This window comes from Watersipora subatra, chromosome 11 (genome assembly GCF_963576615.1).
Source record: "Watersipora subatra chromosome 11, tzWatSuba1.1, whole genome shotgun sequence".
NCBI classification, from domain to species: domain Eukaryota; kingdom Metazoa; phylum Bryozoa; class Gymnolaemata; order Cheilostomatida; family Watersiporidae; genus Watersipora; species Watersipora subatra.
The window spans coordinates 26,842,686-26,863,750 of NC_088718.1; the positions used below are offsets into that span (position 1 = coordinate 26,842,686).

The window sequence follows — 21,065 nt, forward strand, 5'->3', positions numbered from 1 at the left end:
ATAATGACGCCCAAGAACTATTAAAAGTTAACGTTTATCTCTATGGCTTGGAATAAAGTGATATTCTACAGCGATAAAAACCGTTCCCATAGCCGTTTGGCAAATAACTGTTCGAATAAATGATCAAATAGGAGGTCGAGTTATCTAAAGCAGTTTATCATTACGTGGGAACGGACCAAACAAATCCGTTCGAGTTAACCAAGTGTTCGTGATAAAATTTTACATTTTATCCGAGGGCGAGTTCTCCGAGTTTGACTATACTTAGCCGCCAAAACTTCCTAAAAAGTTGGGGCGGCTCAGCTGGCCAGCCGCCCCAGGGAATACGGGCCTGTGGAAAAGCCAAGACAAACGAGGAAGATGACGAAATTAGTTTAGTCACTGAATTTGTAACTGATGAGGATGAAAGTCTGGTAGGAAAAGTCATAAAATTGAACAATAATTATTGTAGCGATGAATTTTATTACCAACCAAAAAGAATAACAACCTTGAGCCATGGCCACCGCATGCTATAAATACTTGAGATGTAATATTGGTGCCACATCAGTCACGGTGGCAAGAACCTAGACGTCATTTATAGTCCAAGAAACAAATAGCAGCAAGCGATCAAGTTGCATTTTCGATCTCGCCCACACATCTCTACCCGCGGTTCACAAATACAAACTAGTCCAAAACTGAAATTTTTTTTACTAGTGAACTGGACCTGAGGAATTCAATTATGTTTGTTCCACTGCATTTATTTTCACATCACTATATTTTCGCACTCATCAGATCCGCAAAATTAAGTTGCAGCGAAATTTTACTCTGTGTGCTACTCACGCAACTAAATACTAGCGAAATATAAGTGTCCTAGGGTATTTCACATTGTTGCCTAGATGTTTGATCCATTTAAGAGAAATACGAATTTAAAAACATATCTTCTGACCTTGACCCTTTCATAGTGTCCTTCTTTTTGCACATCACAGAGCATGAGGAAGAACAGCCTCCTGTCAGCGATGCCTATGACTATGTAAGCTGAGTCATGTGTGAATGCCACTTTTTCTGCCTCCCCATAAAGAGAGTACTGACCAATGGGCTCAGTCAAATTCTCAACCCTGTACATTGACAGCGTCCTTTTCTGCTCCATAACAATCAGATGGTCTCCATCTGGAGCTGTAATAGAGCCACAAAAAGTGATGATTTTTAACAATGAGGTCTAAACAAAAAGCAACAAAATGTAAGTTGGGAAGCAAAAATGTCTAACGAAGTGCGCGATGAGTATAAGTGTACAAATTATAAATACACTGTATATTTATTCATTTTCAAATATAAATAAGGACATTGTTACTTGAAAATTATGTACATATACATATATATATACATATATATATACATATATATATGTATATATATATATATGTATATATATATATAATATATATATAATATATATATAATATACATATATATATACATATATATATATTTACATATATATATATACATATATATATACAAATACATATATACAGGACATATAGCGCAGTTGGTATTGGGACCATGATCATTAGGTTCTCGGTTCAAACCCTAACAACTGCACTTTTCTGGAGGTCCTTGGACAAGACCCTTGCTTGTATAACGTCTACAACCTCTATGATGAGTGCAATAACCAAAGCCATGCCGGCTCGGACGTCGCCCGGTCAAACAAGGTCCACGCTGCCTGTAGCTGAACCAGGACAAGGCAGTGAAAAATGGGCTACTGGTTCAAAACGGATGAAATGGACTCGGACTGATAACACGGACCTCATGCAGTGCTACTTTATAAGTGAACCTCAAAAGTGGGGCTATATGGGAAGGATGCGTCAACTGTGGATAAACATGCGCCCTGAATTGCCACTAACCGCTAAGCAACTTGTAGCTCAGAGGAGTAACAAAATCAAGCTGCACCTCATATCGGAACTTGAGGTAGATGAAATTAGGGAACAGTTCACCCAAGAAACCTCAACCAATGAGGAGTGCATATCAACACACACTGTCACACATACACGAACATGTGTTGACTCACGGGTTGAAGAAAACATGCACTTGGACCTTGACCCAAGGGTAAGAGAGCTTGCGGAAAATATCATCAAGAAGATGTCAGCTGCTATTGATTATGGAAGCAGGGTACCACTACGAAGAGTTAGCAAGGCCATACCTAAGAAGCTGTTAGAAGACATTAACATGGCACTGGAGTCCATCTCAACTGGATCAATCAGTGAGACTAATGCCTTAATCTACAGTACGGCAACCGTCATCTTGGAGGAGATGGATATTAAGCCAATGCCAACAAGGCTTCAAGCCATTCCATCCTGGCAGCTAAGGCTACAAAACAAGGTCAAGGACTTGCACAAGAAAGTTAGTAGGCTCAGTGAGAGATCTAACCACATTTTGGAGCGTCCAAAAAGGGAAGCCACAATAGAAGCTCTAGAATCTGCCAAACAGCAGCTAGTAGCACTTTCGGCACGACTGAAGCGGTACACCAAAGAGCGGGATAACAAGAGAATGAACAAACTGTTCATCAATAATCTATCTAGAGTGTATTCCCAGTTCAAGGGTGAACTGCAGAGGCCAATGTCTGAGCCTCCCCGATCTAGCGCTTCAAAGTTCTGGAGGGACATCTGGGAGAAAGAGACTACTCATAACACCACTGCAAATTGGCTGAAGAGGCTTAAAAAGAGCCATCAACACACTGTGGCTCAGCAAGGACTCACCATCAGCAAAGAGGACATCAGGTGCAGAGTGCAGCGTATGAAGAACTGGGCAGCACCTGGCCATGACATGATTCAAGCCTTCCGGTTAAAGAAATTGGCATCACTTCACACTAGAATGGCTAAGCAGATGGAATGCCTAATAGAACAAGGTGACCATCCAGAATGGCTGACCAAAGGACGAACTGTACTTCTGATAAAAGATCCAAAGCAGGGGCCGATTCCCAAAAACTATCGACCAATAACGTGCTTGCCCACCACTTAGAAACTGCTCTCAGGAATAGTTGCAGACAAACTGGAAGAACACATGAGTCACTATATGACCAGTGCTCAGAAAGGAATTAGGCGCTACACCCGAGGAGCTAAACATCAGTTACTGGTGGATCGGACGGTCTGTCAAGACAGCAGGAGAAGGCAAACTAATCTTGCAATGGCTTGGATTGACTACAAAAAGGCCTATGACTCAATTCCCCATAGTTGGATACTTGAGTGCCTCAGTATGTACAATGTTCACCCTGCTCTTGTGGCACTCATCAAGATGTCAATGACCAAATGGAAGACAGAACTGGAGGCTAATGGCAAAAAGCTGGCGAGTGTACAAATTAAGCGAGGCATCTATCAAAGTGACTCCTTATCACCGCTGCTCTTCTGCATATGCCTAAACCCTCTAAGCAATATGCTGGAGAACACTCAATATGGGTACCAGTTTAAGATTGGCACCAAGATAAACCACCTTTTCTACATGGATGACATCAAGCTGTACGCTAACAAAGAAAGGGACATTGATTCACTAATACATCTCAGGTATACAGCAAGGACATCGGAATGACCTTCGGTATTGGGAAATGTGGAAGGCTAATTCTTAAGAAAGCCTGCTCACAGATGGCCTAAGAATGCCAAATGGTACCATCAAAGATATAGAAGAAGGGTACAAGTACTTGGGGATTATGCAAAGCAACATCAACCGCGAAGCCGAGGTACGTCACAAAGCCATTACTGAATACAAGAAACGCCTTCGGCCGGTCTTACGGAGCCAGCTCAATGCCAAGAACCAAGTCATGGCAATAAATACCTACGCACTACCAGTAATAAGATATCCAGCAGGCATAATAAAGTGGACCGAGGAAGCCATCAAAGAAACAGATATAGCAACTCGTAAACTGCTGACCATGCATGGAGCACTCCACCCAAAATCTGATACTACTAGATTGTATCTTGATAGGAAAGATGGCGGTAGGGGACTCAAAAGTGTACAGCAGACAGTGAAAGAGGAGGAGCAAAGCATCAAAGCATATGCAGCCTCCATGCCCATCTCAGATAAGTTGCTAGCTGAATTTCAATCGGCTGCTCTTACAACGGACCTATGCCCTGATGATGAGGAAATTGACTGGCACACGAAACCTTTTCATGGTGCTTACCACCAACAAATATCTAAAGTTGGCGATCTTCACCAGACATATTTGTGGCTGAACAAAGGAAACCTAACGGCCAATACAGAGTCGCTAATCATGGCAGCCAAGAGCAAGTGCTCCCAACAAGGCAACTCCAAACGAAAATCTATCACACTAGAGACGATCCTAGATGCAGACTGTGCAAAGATGCACCTGAGACCATCCAACACATCATCAGTGGATGCAAGCAGCTAGCAGGAAACGCATACACTGAGCGGCATAATCATGTCGCAGGTGTTGTGTATAGAAGTCTATGTGATGAGTATGGCCTTAATAAACCACAACACTGGTGGGAAGCTCCTGGTAAGGTCAATGAAAATGACCGCGCTAAGATCCTCTGGGACTTCTACATCCAAACTGACAAGCATCTCCTAGCAAACCAACCAGATATAGTGGTGGTAGACAAGGAGAACAAGAGGGCTACTATAATAGATATAGCAGTACCCAATGACTACAATATAGCCAGCAAAGAAAAAGAAAAGGTAGAGAAATATCTCCCTCTTGGAGAAGAAATTGAAAAATGCTGGAATGTAAGAAACACTGTAATCCCAGTAGTCATTGGGGCACTGGGTGCAATAACACCGGCGCATAAAATGTGGCTTGCCCAAATACCAACAACAATCAACTCAGGTGAGTTGCAAAAAAGTGCGCTATTGGGAACAGCTAAGATCTTGAGGCGAGTGCTCAAACTCCCAGGTCTCTGGTAGGAGACCCGAGTTAGAGCAGAATTTACCACCCATACGGGGTATCAGGGGTGAGGAAATGATTTTATATATATATATATATATATATATAGTTTAGAAGAGATTGAAAAATGCTGGAATGTAAGAACAACTGTAATCCTAGTAGTCATTGGGGCACTGGGCGCAATAACATCGGCGCATAAAATGTGGCTTGCCCAAATACCAACAACAATCAACTCAGGTGAGTTGCAGAAAAGTGCGCTATTGGGAACAGCTAAGATCTTGAGGCGAGTGCTCAAACTCCCAGGTCTCTGGTAGGACACCCGAGTTAGAGCAGAAACTACCACCCATACGGGTTAACCGGGGTGAGGAAACAATAATTATATATATATATATATGTATATATGTCTGGCGATCTTCACCAGACATACATGGTATATGTGGCTGAACAAAGGAAACCTAACGGCCAATACAGTCGCTACTCATGGCAGCCCCGGAGCAAGTGCTCCCAACCAGGCAACTCCAAACAAAAATCTATCACACTAGAGACGATCCTAAATGCAGACTGTGCAAAGATGCACCTGAGACCATCCAACACATCATCAGTGGATGCAAGCAGCTAGCAGGAAACGCATACACTGAGCAGCATAATCATGTCACAGGTGTTGTGTATAGAAGTCTATGTGATGAGTATGGTCTTAATAAACCACAACACTGGTGGGAAGCTCCTGTTAAGGTCAATGAAAATGACCGCGCTAAGATCCTCTGGGACTTCTACATCCGGACTGACAAGCATGTCCTAGCAAACCAACCAGATATAGTGGTGGCTGACAAGGAGAACAAGAGGGCTACTATAATAGATATAGCAGTACCTAATGACTACAATATAGCCAGCAAAAAAAAAGAAAAGGTAGAGAAATATCTTCCTCTTGGAGAAGAGATTGAAAAATGCTGGGATGTAAGAACAACGGTAATTCCAGTAGTCATTGGGGCACTTGGCGCAATAACACCGGCGCATAAAATGTGGCTTGCCCAGATACCGACAGCAATCAACTCAGGTGAGTTGCAAAAAAGTGTGCTATTGGGAACAGCTAAAATCTTGAGGTGAGTGCTCAAACTCCCAGGTCTTTGGTAGGAAACCCGAGTTAGAGCAGAAACTACCACCCATATGGGTTAACCGGGGTGAGGAAACAATTTATATATATATATATATATATATATATATATATACATATACACATACACACATATATATACGTATACATATATATTATGTATAAATATGTACTCTAGTGTGCTTCTTTAGTATGTTTGGAATGATAAACTAATCTTTTCCTTTTGACGTTCACTGCATTGTCATTTAGTAGGATCTTATCTTCAACGACAGAGGGTCCTTGTTAGAGACTCTAAAGCGTGTTTCCATTTGTTTGTAATAAAATCAATACTTAGTTTCCAGGTGCAAATTATTTGTGATCTGCGTTTTTGTCAAAGTAGTGCTTGTACCTCACTTGACTTGAGTGGAATGATATCTGATATCTACTATATACTGCTACCTGATCTTTACATCATCCAAAGTGCCTGCTTTGGTCCATAACTGATTCAGGATGTACATTGCCCCTCTAACCATCCTCCTATACAGCAGCTCAAATGGTGAGAACTTGAGTAATTTTTGTGGCATTTCCCTATTGGCGATGTGTGTTTCGTTGATCAGTCTGTACCATTGTCTTGGTTATTTGACAGTTTCCTCAGCATGCCCTTCAATGTTCCGTTGACTTTTTCTCTCGGTTCATTGGCGATGGCATGATAGGGTGTTGTGAGTAGCTTGCTTGTTGTGAGTTGCATGCCAAGTAGTTTAGTGAATTCTTACATATAGTCAGAGATGAACTGAGTTCCCTGATTGCTGATGACCTTTTCTGGAACACAAACCCGACTGTGCATGTCTAATAGTGCCACAGCAACAGTTGCTGAGTCAATGCTTTTAAGGGGGATGGCATCAGGGTAACGTGTTGCATGGTTGACCAGTGTGAGAATGTATCTACTTCTTTTTAAAGGCGTGTCGATCAGCAATGTTGGCTGTAAAAAAACATTCATGCCTGATTCCCATTTGACAGCCTTATGACAGATGTCACATGACTGACAGTAGTTGAGGCCACGTTGAGTCCAGGCCAGTAAAATTTGAATGCAGGTTGGTATATTATCTTTATTAGTCCTAGGTGTCCACTCATTATGCAGTTATAGGCATGCTGCAAAACCTCCTACTTAAATGACTGAGGTACCATGAGTTGCTTGACTGGCTTCCCATTGTTTAATTTTAGGATTATAGAAGTTTGATAGGGTATAGAAATTTGTTTTTCATCGAGTCGAGTCTTCTGGTCTTCTTTCTTGATTTCTCGGTAATAGAAGAATCTGTCCAATGATTTGTCTTATCTTTGTGGAATGATCAGTTGTTGTTTTTCAACCTTGAGCAATTCCGACTCAGCATTGACAACCAGTGGCTGCTTTCCAGTCTTTACCTTTAGAGCATCTTTTCACTAGAGAGCAGTACACTTTTGGTGCTCACTGTATACATTTCAAGCTTTTATGCATACGCAACTGTTGCTTGTGTGAAGAAAACTTTACTAAGCGAGGATACAGACATAAAGCTCTTCGTAACAATTGTGGTTAAAACGTTGAGCTGCATTTTACTGCAATAATGGCTATCACTGACCACCAGGAGTTTCTCAAACTTTCACATAGCCACATCGACATTTGTGACAAGTGGGGGCTTGTCCTAGAGACGCTTGAGCTCTAGAGATTGCGTCAGTCTTTCCAGTTAATTTGCTGACAGCGCTTCTGATATGTTTCCAATGAGAAGGTCACAAACCGTTTGTTTGAGTATGGTAGCATTGATGAAACCTTTGGAAAAAAGTGATGCTGTAGATCTCCTTGCATACGTTGCCTCTCTCAGTTATGTTCCTTCACCCACGTAGTGCTCAGGCTTGACAAATCTCTTGTTGACAACCCCGATTCCAATGATGACTCCCTTTGGTGTATTGTCTTTTCTCTCTCTCTCTCTGGTCTCTTCACCGTCTGGAATGGAAAAGGCCCCCACTGGTTGAGCAGACCTCGTCCATGAGTTTTTTTACAATCAGTGGCGTTGTAGTTAGTCATCTTACAGTGTGAATAACACTTCTCACACTGTGAGCAGCTACAGGCAAAATGAGTCTTATTTTTGCAGATACAATAAGCGACTTCAATCTTACTCACATTTTGATTCAAGTTATTTCTGGAACTGATAGAGCTCTCTAACAGCACCAGCAAAAATGAGTATAATCTACCAGTATAATCTCTTTTAGGGTTATTCCTTCTTGGTTGCCATCTTCGTCCGGTGAGCATGTAGATACAGAGAAGTAGCGGTGCATTGTCACTCACAATTTTCAAACTGTTTCAAGTGTATCATTAAGTCATAAAGGAAATGTCAAGATGAACTGTTCAATAAATATCAATTCAGCCAAACACTTGGTCTGACAGTGTCACCTGTTTGTCGAAGTATTTTCTTAGAAAGTTCACAAACTGTATGGGTGTCTCATCCTTGTGTGCTTCCAACTTCCGCAGTATTTTCTGTAGCCTTCCTGTGTCAGTTTGAATATCTCCAACAAAGCTCCTTTCACTTTGTCATAATTTTTTCTGCTTGTTAGCAGTAGGCAGATACATTCTTTTGTTTCCTTTCCAACCAAGTATTGGCTGATGTGGTGTGACTAATCATCTTGATGCCAGTTGTAGCCCTCAGCAATCCATTTGAGCCGTTCCAAGTAGCCGTCCTAACTGCCGACTTTTTTACCAAAAAAAAAGTAGTTTTGGTTTGATTCTGGTGCTGAATTCCATTCTGGTACTTTCATGTTTACACTGTTCCAAACTAGTTTCGATTTCTATTTTTTTATTTGCGGTTCATGCTGCATCATTTTTTCTTCCACCTCCATTTCTGTGCTAAGTTTTAGCTCAAACATATTTGGTTCATTTCCCCTTGTTACTCATTCTAATTACACCTTAAACTCACATTGTAGATGACATTCTTATTGTTGCTCATTTCTTTCAGCTGTGACTATAGGCACATTTTTCTACACAAACACTGATAGTTATTCATCATTGTGTTCGAACTCTCCATCTGTGTTTCACATTCTTGATTAGTGAGGTCATACCTGTGAAGGTGCTATAAACCTGTTGCACAGATGTTGACGAGAATGTCTATTGCTTCTCTTTGTGACTGGAGAAAATAAGCGTCTCTAGGACAAGCCCCCACTTGTCACAAATGTCGATGTGGCTATGTGAAAGTTTGAGAAACTCCTGGTGGTCAGTGATAGCCATTATTGCAGTAAAATGCAGCTCAACGTTTTAACCACAATTGTTACGAAGAGCTTTATGTCTGTATCCTCGCTTAGTAAAGTTTTCTTCACACAAGCAACAGTTGTGTATGCATAAAAGCTTGAAATGTATACAGTGAGCACCAAAAGTGTACTGCTCTCTAGTGAAAAGATGTCAGGCCATTTATATGGTTCAAAATGGAACTAATTACCAATAAAACTCTGGAATAAGTTAAATCCGATGCAAGCATAAGATGTAATTACCAAAGTCAACAAGCCAGAACATGCATAAATATGCTAGCATGAGCACAAACCAGACAATCAAAAATATACCTTTCAACATATCTATGGGCAATTGAGCCAGATTGGTGAAATATTGTCCCTCAAATATTTGTGAGAATTTATATGTACACTAGCTGAATGCCCTGCATTGCACGTGTAAGAAACAAACAGCTTATAAACATTACCTACATTACCTCACCTACTACATTTCCTTCACACTACCTGCAACTGTTTATAAGCTGTTTTATTACCAGTGCAACACTGCGCATTCATCTTGTGATGGCATGAGCACAGCTGATAACCATTTCGCGTATTTAGTGTATTATGTATGTGTATTTTAGCCGATGTAATGAATATCTTTACCATTATTACTCGGTAAGCTCAGTTGGAGACGTAGTCTAATAGGTAATGCCTCCAGAACTGGAGGTTCAAAAATCGAATCCTCTGCAAAGCGGATTTTTCTTTACTAAAACTAATGCTATGTATAGACAGACGTACACACATATTTAAACATATAGTTACATATTATTTAAGCGTATTTTAGCCAATGTAATTATTACCTTCATTATTATTGATTGCTATGCTCAATTGAAGGCAAAGTGTAATGGGTAAGCTCGATGCCGCCAGACCTAGAGGTTCCAAGATCGAATCCTCTGCCAAGCAGATTTTTTGTTACTAAAACTTTATCGCTATAACTGGACAGATGAACACACATATTTAAACATATAGTTAGATGTGTGTCTACACGTATTCAGCAGTGCTCTTGCTACATGAAGAATCAAGCATTCGACTACACAACAGGATAAATGTAGGTCAGGTATCACCAGATTTTTTAAATTAAATTATTAACATTAGTAGAAACACCTGTCAAAACGATGTCAAATATGCCAGTATAAATATAGATAATAAATGGATTTAGCTGACTAAACACACACATAAAATTATGTTTTAATGTTTTACTAAACTTACTTAAGTTTTTCTGTTTCGATTTTTTATCCGTTTCCGGTTTGGCGCCTTTCGCCTCACGTTGGCTATAACTTTTAGCCGACCTTATTAAAACTTTTTTCAAGCTAATTTGACAAGACTGAGTGATCCTGTTCAAACTTGAATTTCAAAGAAACATGCTGATGTCGTATGGCGGAAAAATTGCTGTAACGAGGGGCCAGAAAAAATTTGTGTTCCACATCAAAAGACAAAAAAACCTGTAAGACAGGGACGCCGTAACTCAAGAGTCCACTGTATCACTATGTTTCCATGGCTCGCATAATCCACATGATTCACATAATTCGAACGATCCGCAAGTTGAGTCACTTAGCAATCGAGCGTTTCAATGAACACCTGGCGATGCAGATTTAACACCAGTACTTGACTCCATAGGTCAAGTATTAGCCTAATTAATGACTCTATAAATAGCTAAGCAGTCTTGTCACGCTTAGCTTAGCAGCGATTGTTCGGAACCGAACGTTGGCGCATTGAGACTGCTGAAATCGAAATAAAAATGACTGAAGCGTGAAAATGTTTTTAATGTAATAGCCATCGATATTCTAATGCGCATTAATCGCAAGTATCGTTTCCATGATTCGCAAGCACGATGGATTCGATAAAGTTTTGCGGATCGCAAAACTCGCTTAGCTTGCAGATTTATGCCATTTCCATGACGCGGATAACTTGCGGATTGGCTCTAATTTGCGAATTATGCTGGTCATGGAAACGCAGTGTATATAAACATCTATCGCGCGTTTCTAACAAATTTCAATGCATCATGGTTGGAAGGGTAGTTTGAAATCTTTTGTTCATGTTGCAGGATTGAACAAGTGACAGAATGCGTACTTGGCATTGATAGTGCGTAATAGCCATTCTGACGATGAGAATGCTACTGGTAATGGCACCACTTTTTGACACCTGTCATCTAAGTCTAGGTCTCACAAGTAATGTGTGATTTACAAGTACTTATCAACCTGCTACTACCTCTCAAAGATACCAGTGCTGCTGTCACCATGCATGTGACACCCAGCATAGCAAATATGAAAGCTTCAAGGGATAAATTTAGGAAAACTTACTAAGGAAAAGCTGATCATTTTTTTGCTGAAGCTTGAGGGGTTGCTGAAAGGAGTCGATACCCTTATCAATCCTGTAGATCTGTACATTTTGGTTGTTTCTCAGAGCGATTGTGTTGGAGACAGACGATATGAGTGTTGGCTTGTTCAACTGAAAAAACATATTACGCTATGCTATTTTCATGCTCATTTATTATATTCATGTCACGTTGGGTGACATGAGTTTTAACAAAACTGTATGTGATAAAACTGTAAAATATGATATATATCAAAAATACAAAAATGATAATTAGGAACTAGTATAACGACAACATAATGAAGGAACTATTAGATCCCTACAATTGATACAGATTCAGAAAGAAATGAAACTAGGCGGATAAGTAACTGAGAAAAACATAATAAGTGGAAATTCAGTCGATAATAAGTGAAAACTTAAAGTTTAACTTTAAAAAACATACTAAAATGGTTTCTTACTATCTACTGGTGTTATGTAACAAAATACAAATACTATTATAACACCTAGTGTAGCAGCTGACCAGGTACAAATAAAGCAGACCCAATCATTACAGAAAAAGTTATTTTGACCTCTTATGGCGTTAATGAAGTTCAACCCAACGTCCCAAAAATGCTGTGGCACTGTGAGCCTTAGACTAGAATCATTATAAATAACAGAAGGTCTAATTACATGGCACAAGGAGGAATGTGTATGAATAGTACCTTTTCTGTTTTAACAACATCGTTAGTGTACCAATTGAAGAAGATGTACACCCTTCGGTAGAGGAGCACAAGAAAGTGTTGACAGCAGAAAAAATCTTGCAGTTTGTCAACTGAAAGGTCTTTTTCTTTTGACAAGTTCACCTCTGTATTTCCTTCCTTATTAATTATCTCTATCAGCAATTCCTCTTCTTCATTTAGCCTCTACAGATACTGGTAGATGAATAGATGTCATTGTAAACATACTAGTAACTGCCACCATAGACATACTAGTAACTGTCACTATAAAAATACTAGTAACTATCACTATAAACATACTAGTATCTGTCACTATAAAAATACTAGTAACTATTATTATAAATAGTAACTATTATTATAAACATACTAGTAACTGTCACTATAAACAGACTAGTAACTATTACTATGAGCAGACTAGTAACTATCACTATAAACATACTAGTAACTGTCGCTATAAACAGACTAGTAACTGTCACTATAAACAGACTAGTAACTGCCACTATAAACATACTAGTAACTATCACTATAAACATACTAGTAACTGTCACTATAAACTGACTAGTAACTGTCACTATAAACTGACTAATAACTGTCACTATAAACATACTAGTAACTATCACTATAAACATACTAGTAACTATTACTATGAGCAGACTAGTAACTATCACTATAAACAGACTAGTAACTGTCACTATAAACAGACTAGTAACTATCACTATAAACATACTAGTAACTATTACTATGAGCAGACTAGTAACTATCACTATAAACATACTAGTAACTGTCGCTATAAACAGACTAGTAACTGTCACTATAAACAGCCTAGTAACTGTCACTATAAACAGACTAGTAACTGTCGCTATAAACAGACTAGTAACTGTCACTATAAACAGACTAGTAACTGTCACTATAAACTGACTAGTAACTGTCACTATAAACTGACCAGTAACTGTCGCTATATACAGGCAAGTAGAAGTTATTAGCTAGAACTACTCACCTGTAGGAGTGATAACTGTCCATTTACATAGTGGTGCTTTAGAATGACCCGATCATCATACACACACTCTGTTGTCATATTTCCTGTCACTGCATCAAACTTGTGCCAACTTGCCTTACACTTGACAAGCACTTCATTTGGGCTGCATCCTTGACTCTACGCGTTGTATATAATGTCAACATTCAATTCAATCACAGTATAAGATTTCTGCAATGAAATTGTAGGTAGATGTTATGATAAATATAATAAATAGTTTGGTCTCGGTTACCAGAACCGGATTTATAGAAGTATATACACCATAGGAATTATACATGATGTCTTGTGGAGTAGACTTTAATTTTAACATGAGATAGACACGTATAAAAAAAAACCTGTTGAATGTATGTTCATCAAGAACAAGGGTCAGGAACCTTTTTGGACGAGAGCCAAAATTCCAAATGATTCAAAATTTAATTCTAGGAGAGCCATATGTACATATATTTTAAATCTTGAAAACATGAAATCGAAACAGAAGACTAACCAATTTAGTATGTTTGAGAAATTTTAGAGTATATGCAAAAAATGGATTTATTTTATTCGTTTAATTTGTATTAACTAATTGACAAACCATATTGTTCAACGTTTAAACAAATTAAATTCGACTTTCACCTACAATAATTTGCTTATTTTTTCTAAACAGCAAAGTCTTTTCTGCGAAGTAAAACTAATAACAATATTTTATATGCCTACAAGAAAGCAAGACAAAAAAATATTGTACAAAAAGTGGTACTACCTGTTGTTTGTCTATCTGCGTCTAGGGTCAAGGTTAGGATAAAAGAGAACTTTCGACGATACTCCAACTCGTGACAATTGGATTGGTGGACCGACGCTGTAACGCCTGCACCAATCAATCAACCAATCAATCGCTTCCAAGTACCAATTAACAATTAGGCGGCTACCTATTCTTTGTTTTGTTGACACATTTGATGATCTATCCCGACGAACTAAAATGCCATGGAAATAGTATATATGTATAATAGATATAACGTTATACGCTCGTTGTTTTTTCTTTCACAAGTGCGGTGAGATAAATTATCATTCAAATCGAACTTAAGAACTTGCCGTATTTGATGCTTCACGTTACATGGAATTTTTTACGTGGTAGGAAGATAAAACTTCACATAAATCCTTTACATTATCTGAAATTTACGTTATAGGAGCGTCTACTGTATTATGTTAATACAATTAACAGCCAAATTATGGATTTTTTTTCATTGATTTATCAAAGAGCCAGATGTAATCATCAAAAGAGCCGGATATGGCTCGAGAGCCATAGGGTCCCGACCTCTGATCTAGAATGTACTAACCAGCATGTGAAAATTTCTGACCACCACTTGTTCCATAAGTTCAGCTCTCGTACCCCAGAAACTGAGAGTGCCTTGGGAGGTCACTGTCACCGTATGATCAGGGAAACATACAACATCTGTCAAGAATTCATCGGGCTGTAGGGTGTGCATGAGGTTGGATGTGATCTTCCCTGAGGCTGTGTTCCATATAGCGACCAAGCTAAAAAGTTCAAAACATTTTAATTAAATTTCAATTATATATGGCTGAAAGCAAAAACTAGATTTTCGTGAATCTCCATCTATCCATCTCTTCCTTTAAAACTTTCAACTTTTGAGCTAGCAACATGTAAAGACATTCCTTACATGAGGTCTGCAATGAACGTTGCAGACATCATGTAAGGAAGTCTGCAACATTCATCCTTGATTTGTGAAGGTATTCACAGATCAAGAATGAATGTTAAAGACTTCGTGAATTGTTACAGACTTTGTGATATGTTACAGACTTTGTTATGTATTACAGACTTCGTGATATATTACAGACTTTATGATATATTACAGACTTTATAATATATTACAGACTTTGTTATGTATTACAGACTTTATGATATATTACAGACTTTGTTATGTATTACAGACTTTGTTATGTATTACAGACTTTGTGATATATTACAGACTTTATGATATATTACAGACTTTGTTATGTATTACAGACTTTGTTATGTATTACAGACTTTGTGATATATTACAGACTTTATGTTATGTTACAGAAATGGTGATATATTACAGACTTTATGATATATTGCAGACTTTGTGATATATTACAGATTTTATGATATGTTACAGACTTTATGACATGTTACAGACTTTGTTAGGTATTACAGACTTCGTGATATATTACAGACTTTATGATATATTACAGACTTTAAGATATATTACAGACTTTGTTATGTATTACAGACTTTATGATATATTACAGAAATGGTGATATATTACAGACTTTATTATATATTACAGACTTTATGATATATTACAGACTGTGATATATTACAGACTTTATGATATGTTACAGACTTTATGATATGTTACAGACTTTGTTATATATTACAGACTTTGTTATATATTACAGAAATGGTGACATATTACAGACTTTGTTAGATATTTCAGACATGCTGACATATTATACTTTGTGATATATTACAGGCTTCAAGATAATTACATATAAAATTAAAAAATTATTTAACAGATAAGAGTACTGATAAGTTAGTAATACTAAAGGACTTAACAGGTAAGTGCACTGATCAGTTAGAACTACTGTAAGATTTAACAGGTAAGAGAACTAAACAGCTAGTACTGCTCTAGGATATCACTCAGATCAGAAGTGAACTGACAATGAATCACCTTTTAACTGATGGGGTAAACCAGCATCTGTAGTTCACCAGGAATTACAGTTAATACAGTCATGCTGGTGACATGAGAGTTCAATAAAATAGAATTAACCTACTTTGACTCATTAGAAAGAGAAGCCGTCCGCTTGCTAGTAGCTGAAATTCTGTCAATAGGAGACGTCATTCTATCAAACGTATCAGCTTCATACAAGATTTCGTCAAATTTGAAGCCAACCAGGAACAATTTCACGCTTCCGTCTTCTGCGCCTGTTGCGACTAAAGCTTCTACAAAGACGAATATGTAGTAAGTTTTAACAATGCACAGACACATAGAATTTGCACAGGAGCAAAACATCCATCATATCAAAGTCAAAGACTGCCAAAACAAACAAAACTTTTTATTTCAGTGTGGAATCTCACCACCATCATCATTGCGATCGCCATCGCCTATCATGCTCGTAATTGCTCCAGAATGGCCAAGGAATTTTTGAATCTGCCAAACATTTGCCAAACTTCCAACGGTTTGATTTTCCATCTTGAAAGCATATATCTCTCCAAGATGGTAGCCGACGGCTAATGTGTCACTTATCAGGCCTTAGAAATGAATAACAGAAGTGGCGACATGAGTTGATATGAACATAGATATGAACACTGATACCACGCACTGAAAATAGATATGAACAGTGATAACACATGTTGAACATAGATATGAAGAGTGATAACACGCATTGAACATAGATATGAACAGTGATAACACTCATTGAACATAGATAGGAACAGTGATAGCACGGATTGAACATAGATATGAACAGTGATAAAATGCGTTGAAAATAGATATAGACACTGATACCACACATTGAAAGTAGATATGAACAGTGATAGCACGTGTTGAACATTGAAATGAACAATGATACAAGTGTTGAAGGTAGATAAAAACACTGATAACACATGTTGAACATAGATATGAATGGCGATAACACGCATTGAACATAGATATGAACAATAATAACACGCGTTGAACATACACACGAATAGTGATAACACGTGTGGAGTATTTTAGTTCTACTTGAAAACCAACAAACTCTAATAAACATTCGAAACTCCCCGATGTGTCACTCTCGAAAATGTAAAAGCTGCAGCACAACTCCTCCAATCAGAATGCATATTTGAGGTAGCTGGCTAATTTGAACTGGTGTCAACACCTTTACTAGCGAGATGACAAAGCCAAATGTATATGAATACTATAATTATATCATATTAATATATTGACATTTAATATGATGATAGAAATATTATTTATTATTGGAAATATTAAATTAATAATATTAATAATATATAATATTAATATATGTGGTGATATTAAAACACATATTATAATCACAAACAAATTATACTAAACGTCCTTAGAAAGCAAATAATCTGTTCCTAAAACATTTACGTTATAGGGACTTTACTTCATACAAACATATATACAAGACTTTCATTAAACTCTAGTGATACAAGGCTTTCATTAAACTCTAGTGACATAAGACTTTCACTAAACTTTAGTAATAAAAGACTTTCATTAAACTCTAGTGACACAAGACTTTCATTAATATCTAGTGACACAAGACTTTTATTAAACTCTAGTGATACAAGACTTTTATTAAACTCTAGCAATACAAGAATTTCATTAAACTTTACTGATACAAGACTTTCATTAAACTCTAGTGAAATAAGACTTTCATTAAACTCTAGTGATAAAAGACTTTCATTAAACTCTAGTGACACAATACTTTTATTAAACTATAGTGATTCAAGACTTTTATTAAACTCTAGTGACACAAAACTTTTATTAAACTCTAGTGACACAAGACTTTTATTAAACTCTAGTGACACAAGACTTACATTAAACTCTAGTGATAGAAGACTTTTATTAAACTCTAGTGACACAAGACTTTCATTAAACTCTAGTGACACAAGACTTACATTAAACTCTAGTAGTGATAGAAGACTTTCATTAAACTCTAGTGACACAAGACTTTTATTAAACTTTAGTGACACAAGACTTTTATTAAACTCTAGTGACACAAGACTTTCATTAAAATCTAGTGACACAAGACTTTTATTAAACTCTAGTGATACAAGACTTTTATTAAACTCTAGCAATACAAGAATTTCATTAAACTTTACTGATACAAGACTTTCATTAAACTCTAGTGAAATAAGACTTTCATTAAACTCTAGTGATAAAAGACTTTCATTAAACTCTAGTGACACAATACTTTTATTAAACTATAGTGATTCAAGACTTTTATTAAACTCTAGTGACACAAAACTTTTATTAAACTCTAGTGACACAAGACTTTTATTAAACTCTAGTGACACAAGACTTACATTAAACTCTAGTGATAGAAGACTTTTATTAAACTCTAGTGACACAAGACTTTCATTAAACTCTAGTGACACAAGACTAACATTAAACTCTAGTAGTGATAGAAGACTTTCATTAAACTCTAGTGACACAAGACTTTTATTAAACTTTAGTGACACAAGACTTTTATTAAACTCTAGTGACACAAGACTTTCATTAAACTCTAATGACACAAGAATTTTATTAAACTCTAGTGATACAAGACTTTCATTAAACTCTAGTGACACAAGACTTTCATTAAACTCTAGTGACACAAGACTTTTATTAAACTCTAGTGACACAAGACTTTCATTAAACTCTAGTGACACAATACTTTCATTAAACTCTAGTGATGCAAGAGTTTTATTAAACTCTAATGACACAAAACTTTTATTAAACTCTAGTGACACAAGACTTTCATTAAACTCTAGTGACACAAGACTTACATTAAACTCTAGTGATAGAAGACTTTTATTAAACTCTAGTGACACAAGACTTTCATTAAACTCTAGTGACACAAGACTAACATTAAACTCTAGTAGTGATAGAAGACTTTCATTAAACTCTAGTGACACAAGACTTTTATTAAACTTTAGTGACACAAGACTTTTATTAAACTCTAGTGACACAAGACTTTCATTAAACTCTAATGACACAAGAATTTTATTAAACTCTAGTGATACAAGACTTTCATTAAACTCTAGTGACACAAGACTTTCATTAAACTCTAGTGACACAAGACTTTTATTAAACTCTAGTGACACAAGACTTTCATTAAACTCTAGTGACACAATACTTTCATTAAACTCTAGTGATGCAAGAGTTTTATTAAACTCTAATGACACAAAACTTTTATTAAACTCTAGTGACACAAGACTTTCATTAAACTCTAGTGACACAAGACTTACATTAAACTCTAGTGATAGAAGACTTTTATTAAACTCTAGTGATACAAGACTTTCATTAAACTCTAGTGATACAAGGCTTTCATTAAACTCTAGTGACATAAGACTTTCATTAAACTTTAGTAATAAAAGACTTTCATTAAACTTTAGTGACACAAGACTTTCATTAAAATCTAGTGACACAAGACTTTTATTAAACTCTAGTGACACAAAACTTTTATTAAACTCTAGTGACACAAGACTTTTATTAAACTCTAGTGACACAAGACTTACATTAAACTCTAGTGATAGAAGACTTTTATTAAACTCTAGTGACACAAGACTTTCATTAAACTCTAGTGACACAAGACTTACATTAAACTCTAGTAGTGATAGAAGACTTTCATTAAACTCTAGTGACACAAGACTTACATTAAACTCTAGTAGTGATAGAAGACTTTCATTAAACTCTAGTGACACAAGACTTTTATTAAACTTTAGTGACACAAGACTTTTATTAAACTCTAGTGACACAAGACTTTCATTAAACTCTAATGACACAAGACTTTTATTAAACTCTAGTGACACAAGACTTTCATTAAACTCTAGTGACACAATACTTTTATTAAACTATAGTGATTCAAGACTTTTATTAAACTCTAGTGACACAAAACTTTTATTAAACTCTAGTGACACAAGACTTTCATTAAACTCTAGTGACACAAGACTTTCATTAAACTCTAGTGATAGAAGACTTTTATTAAACTCTAGTGATACAAGACTTTCATTAAACTCTAGTGACACAAGACTTTTATTAAACTCTAGTAACACAAGACTTTTATTAAACTACAGTAATACAAGACTTTTATTAAACTCTAGTGACACAAGACTTTCATTAAACTCTAGTGACACAAGACTTTTATTAAACTCTAGTGGCACAAGACTTTTATTAAACTCTAGTGACACAAGACTTTTATTAAACTCTAGTGGCACAAGACTTTTATTAAACTCTAGTGACACAAGACTTTCATTAAACCCTAGTGATACAAGACTTTCATTAAACTCTAGTGATACAAGACTTTTATTAAACTCTAATGATGCAAGACTTTTATTAAACTCTAGTGACACAAGACTTTCATTAAACTCTAGTGACACAATACTTTCATTAAACTCTAGTGATGCAAGAGTTTTATTAAACTCTAATGACACAAAACTTTTATTAAACTCTAGTGACACAAGACTTTCATTAAACTCTAGTGACACAAGACTTACATTAAACTCTAGTGATAGAAGACCTTTATTAAACTCTGGTGATGCAAGACTTTCATTAAACTCTAGTGACACAAGACTTTTATTAAAATCTAGTGACACAAGACTTTCATTAAACTCTAGTGACACAATACTTTTATTAAACTATAGTGATTCAAGACTTTTATTAAACTTTAGTGACACAAAACTTTTATTAAACTCTAGTGACACAAGACTTTCATTAAACTCTAGTGACACAAGACTTACATTAAACTCTAGTGATAGAAGACTTTTATTAAACTCTAGTGATGCAAGACTTTCATTAAACTCTAGTGATACAAGGCTTTCATTAAACTCTAGTGACATAAGACTTTCATTAAACTTTAGTAATAAAAGACTTACATTAAACTCTAGTGATAGAAGACCTTTATTAAACTTTAGTGACACAAAACTTTTATTAAACTCTAGTGACACAAGACTTTCATTAAACTCTAGTGATAGAAGACTTTTATTAAACTCTAGTGATACAAGACTTTCATTAAACTCTAGTGATACAAGGCTTT

General features: G+C 36.5%; 1 protein-coding gene across 1 annotated transcript in view; it reads right to left on the minus strand.

Moving 5' to 3' along the window:
- Nucleotides 1–868: 868 nt before the first annotated feature.
- LOC137407925 (uncharacterized) overlaps nt 869–21,065 on the minus strand; it is a 55,441-nt gene continuing 35,244 nt past the window's right edge. Inside the window, exons 19-24 of the mRNA XM_068094309.1 lie at nt 16,095–16,263; nt 14,615–14,813; nt 13,269–13,424; nt 12,257–12,457; nt 11,543–11,690; nt 869–1,149 (exon numbers count right to left, since the gene is read on the minus strand). Coding sequence (XP_067950410.1) covers nt 869–1,149; nt 11,543–11,690; nt 12,257–12,457; nt 13,269–13,424; nt 14,615–14,813; nt 16,095–16,263 — 1,154 coding nt within the window. The remainder of the gene's footprint in view (nt 1,150–11,542; nt 11,691–12,256; nt 12,458–13,268; nt 13,425–14,614; nt 14,814–16,094; nt 16,264–21,065) is intronic.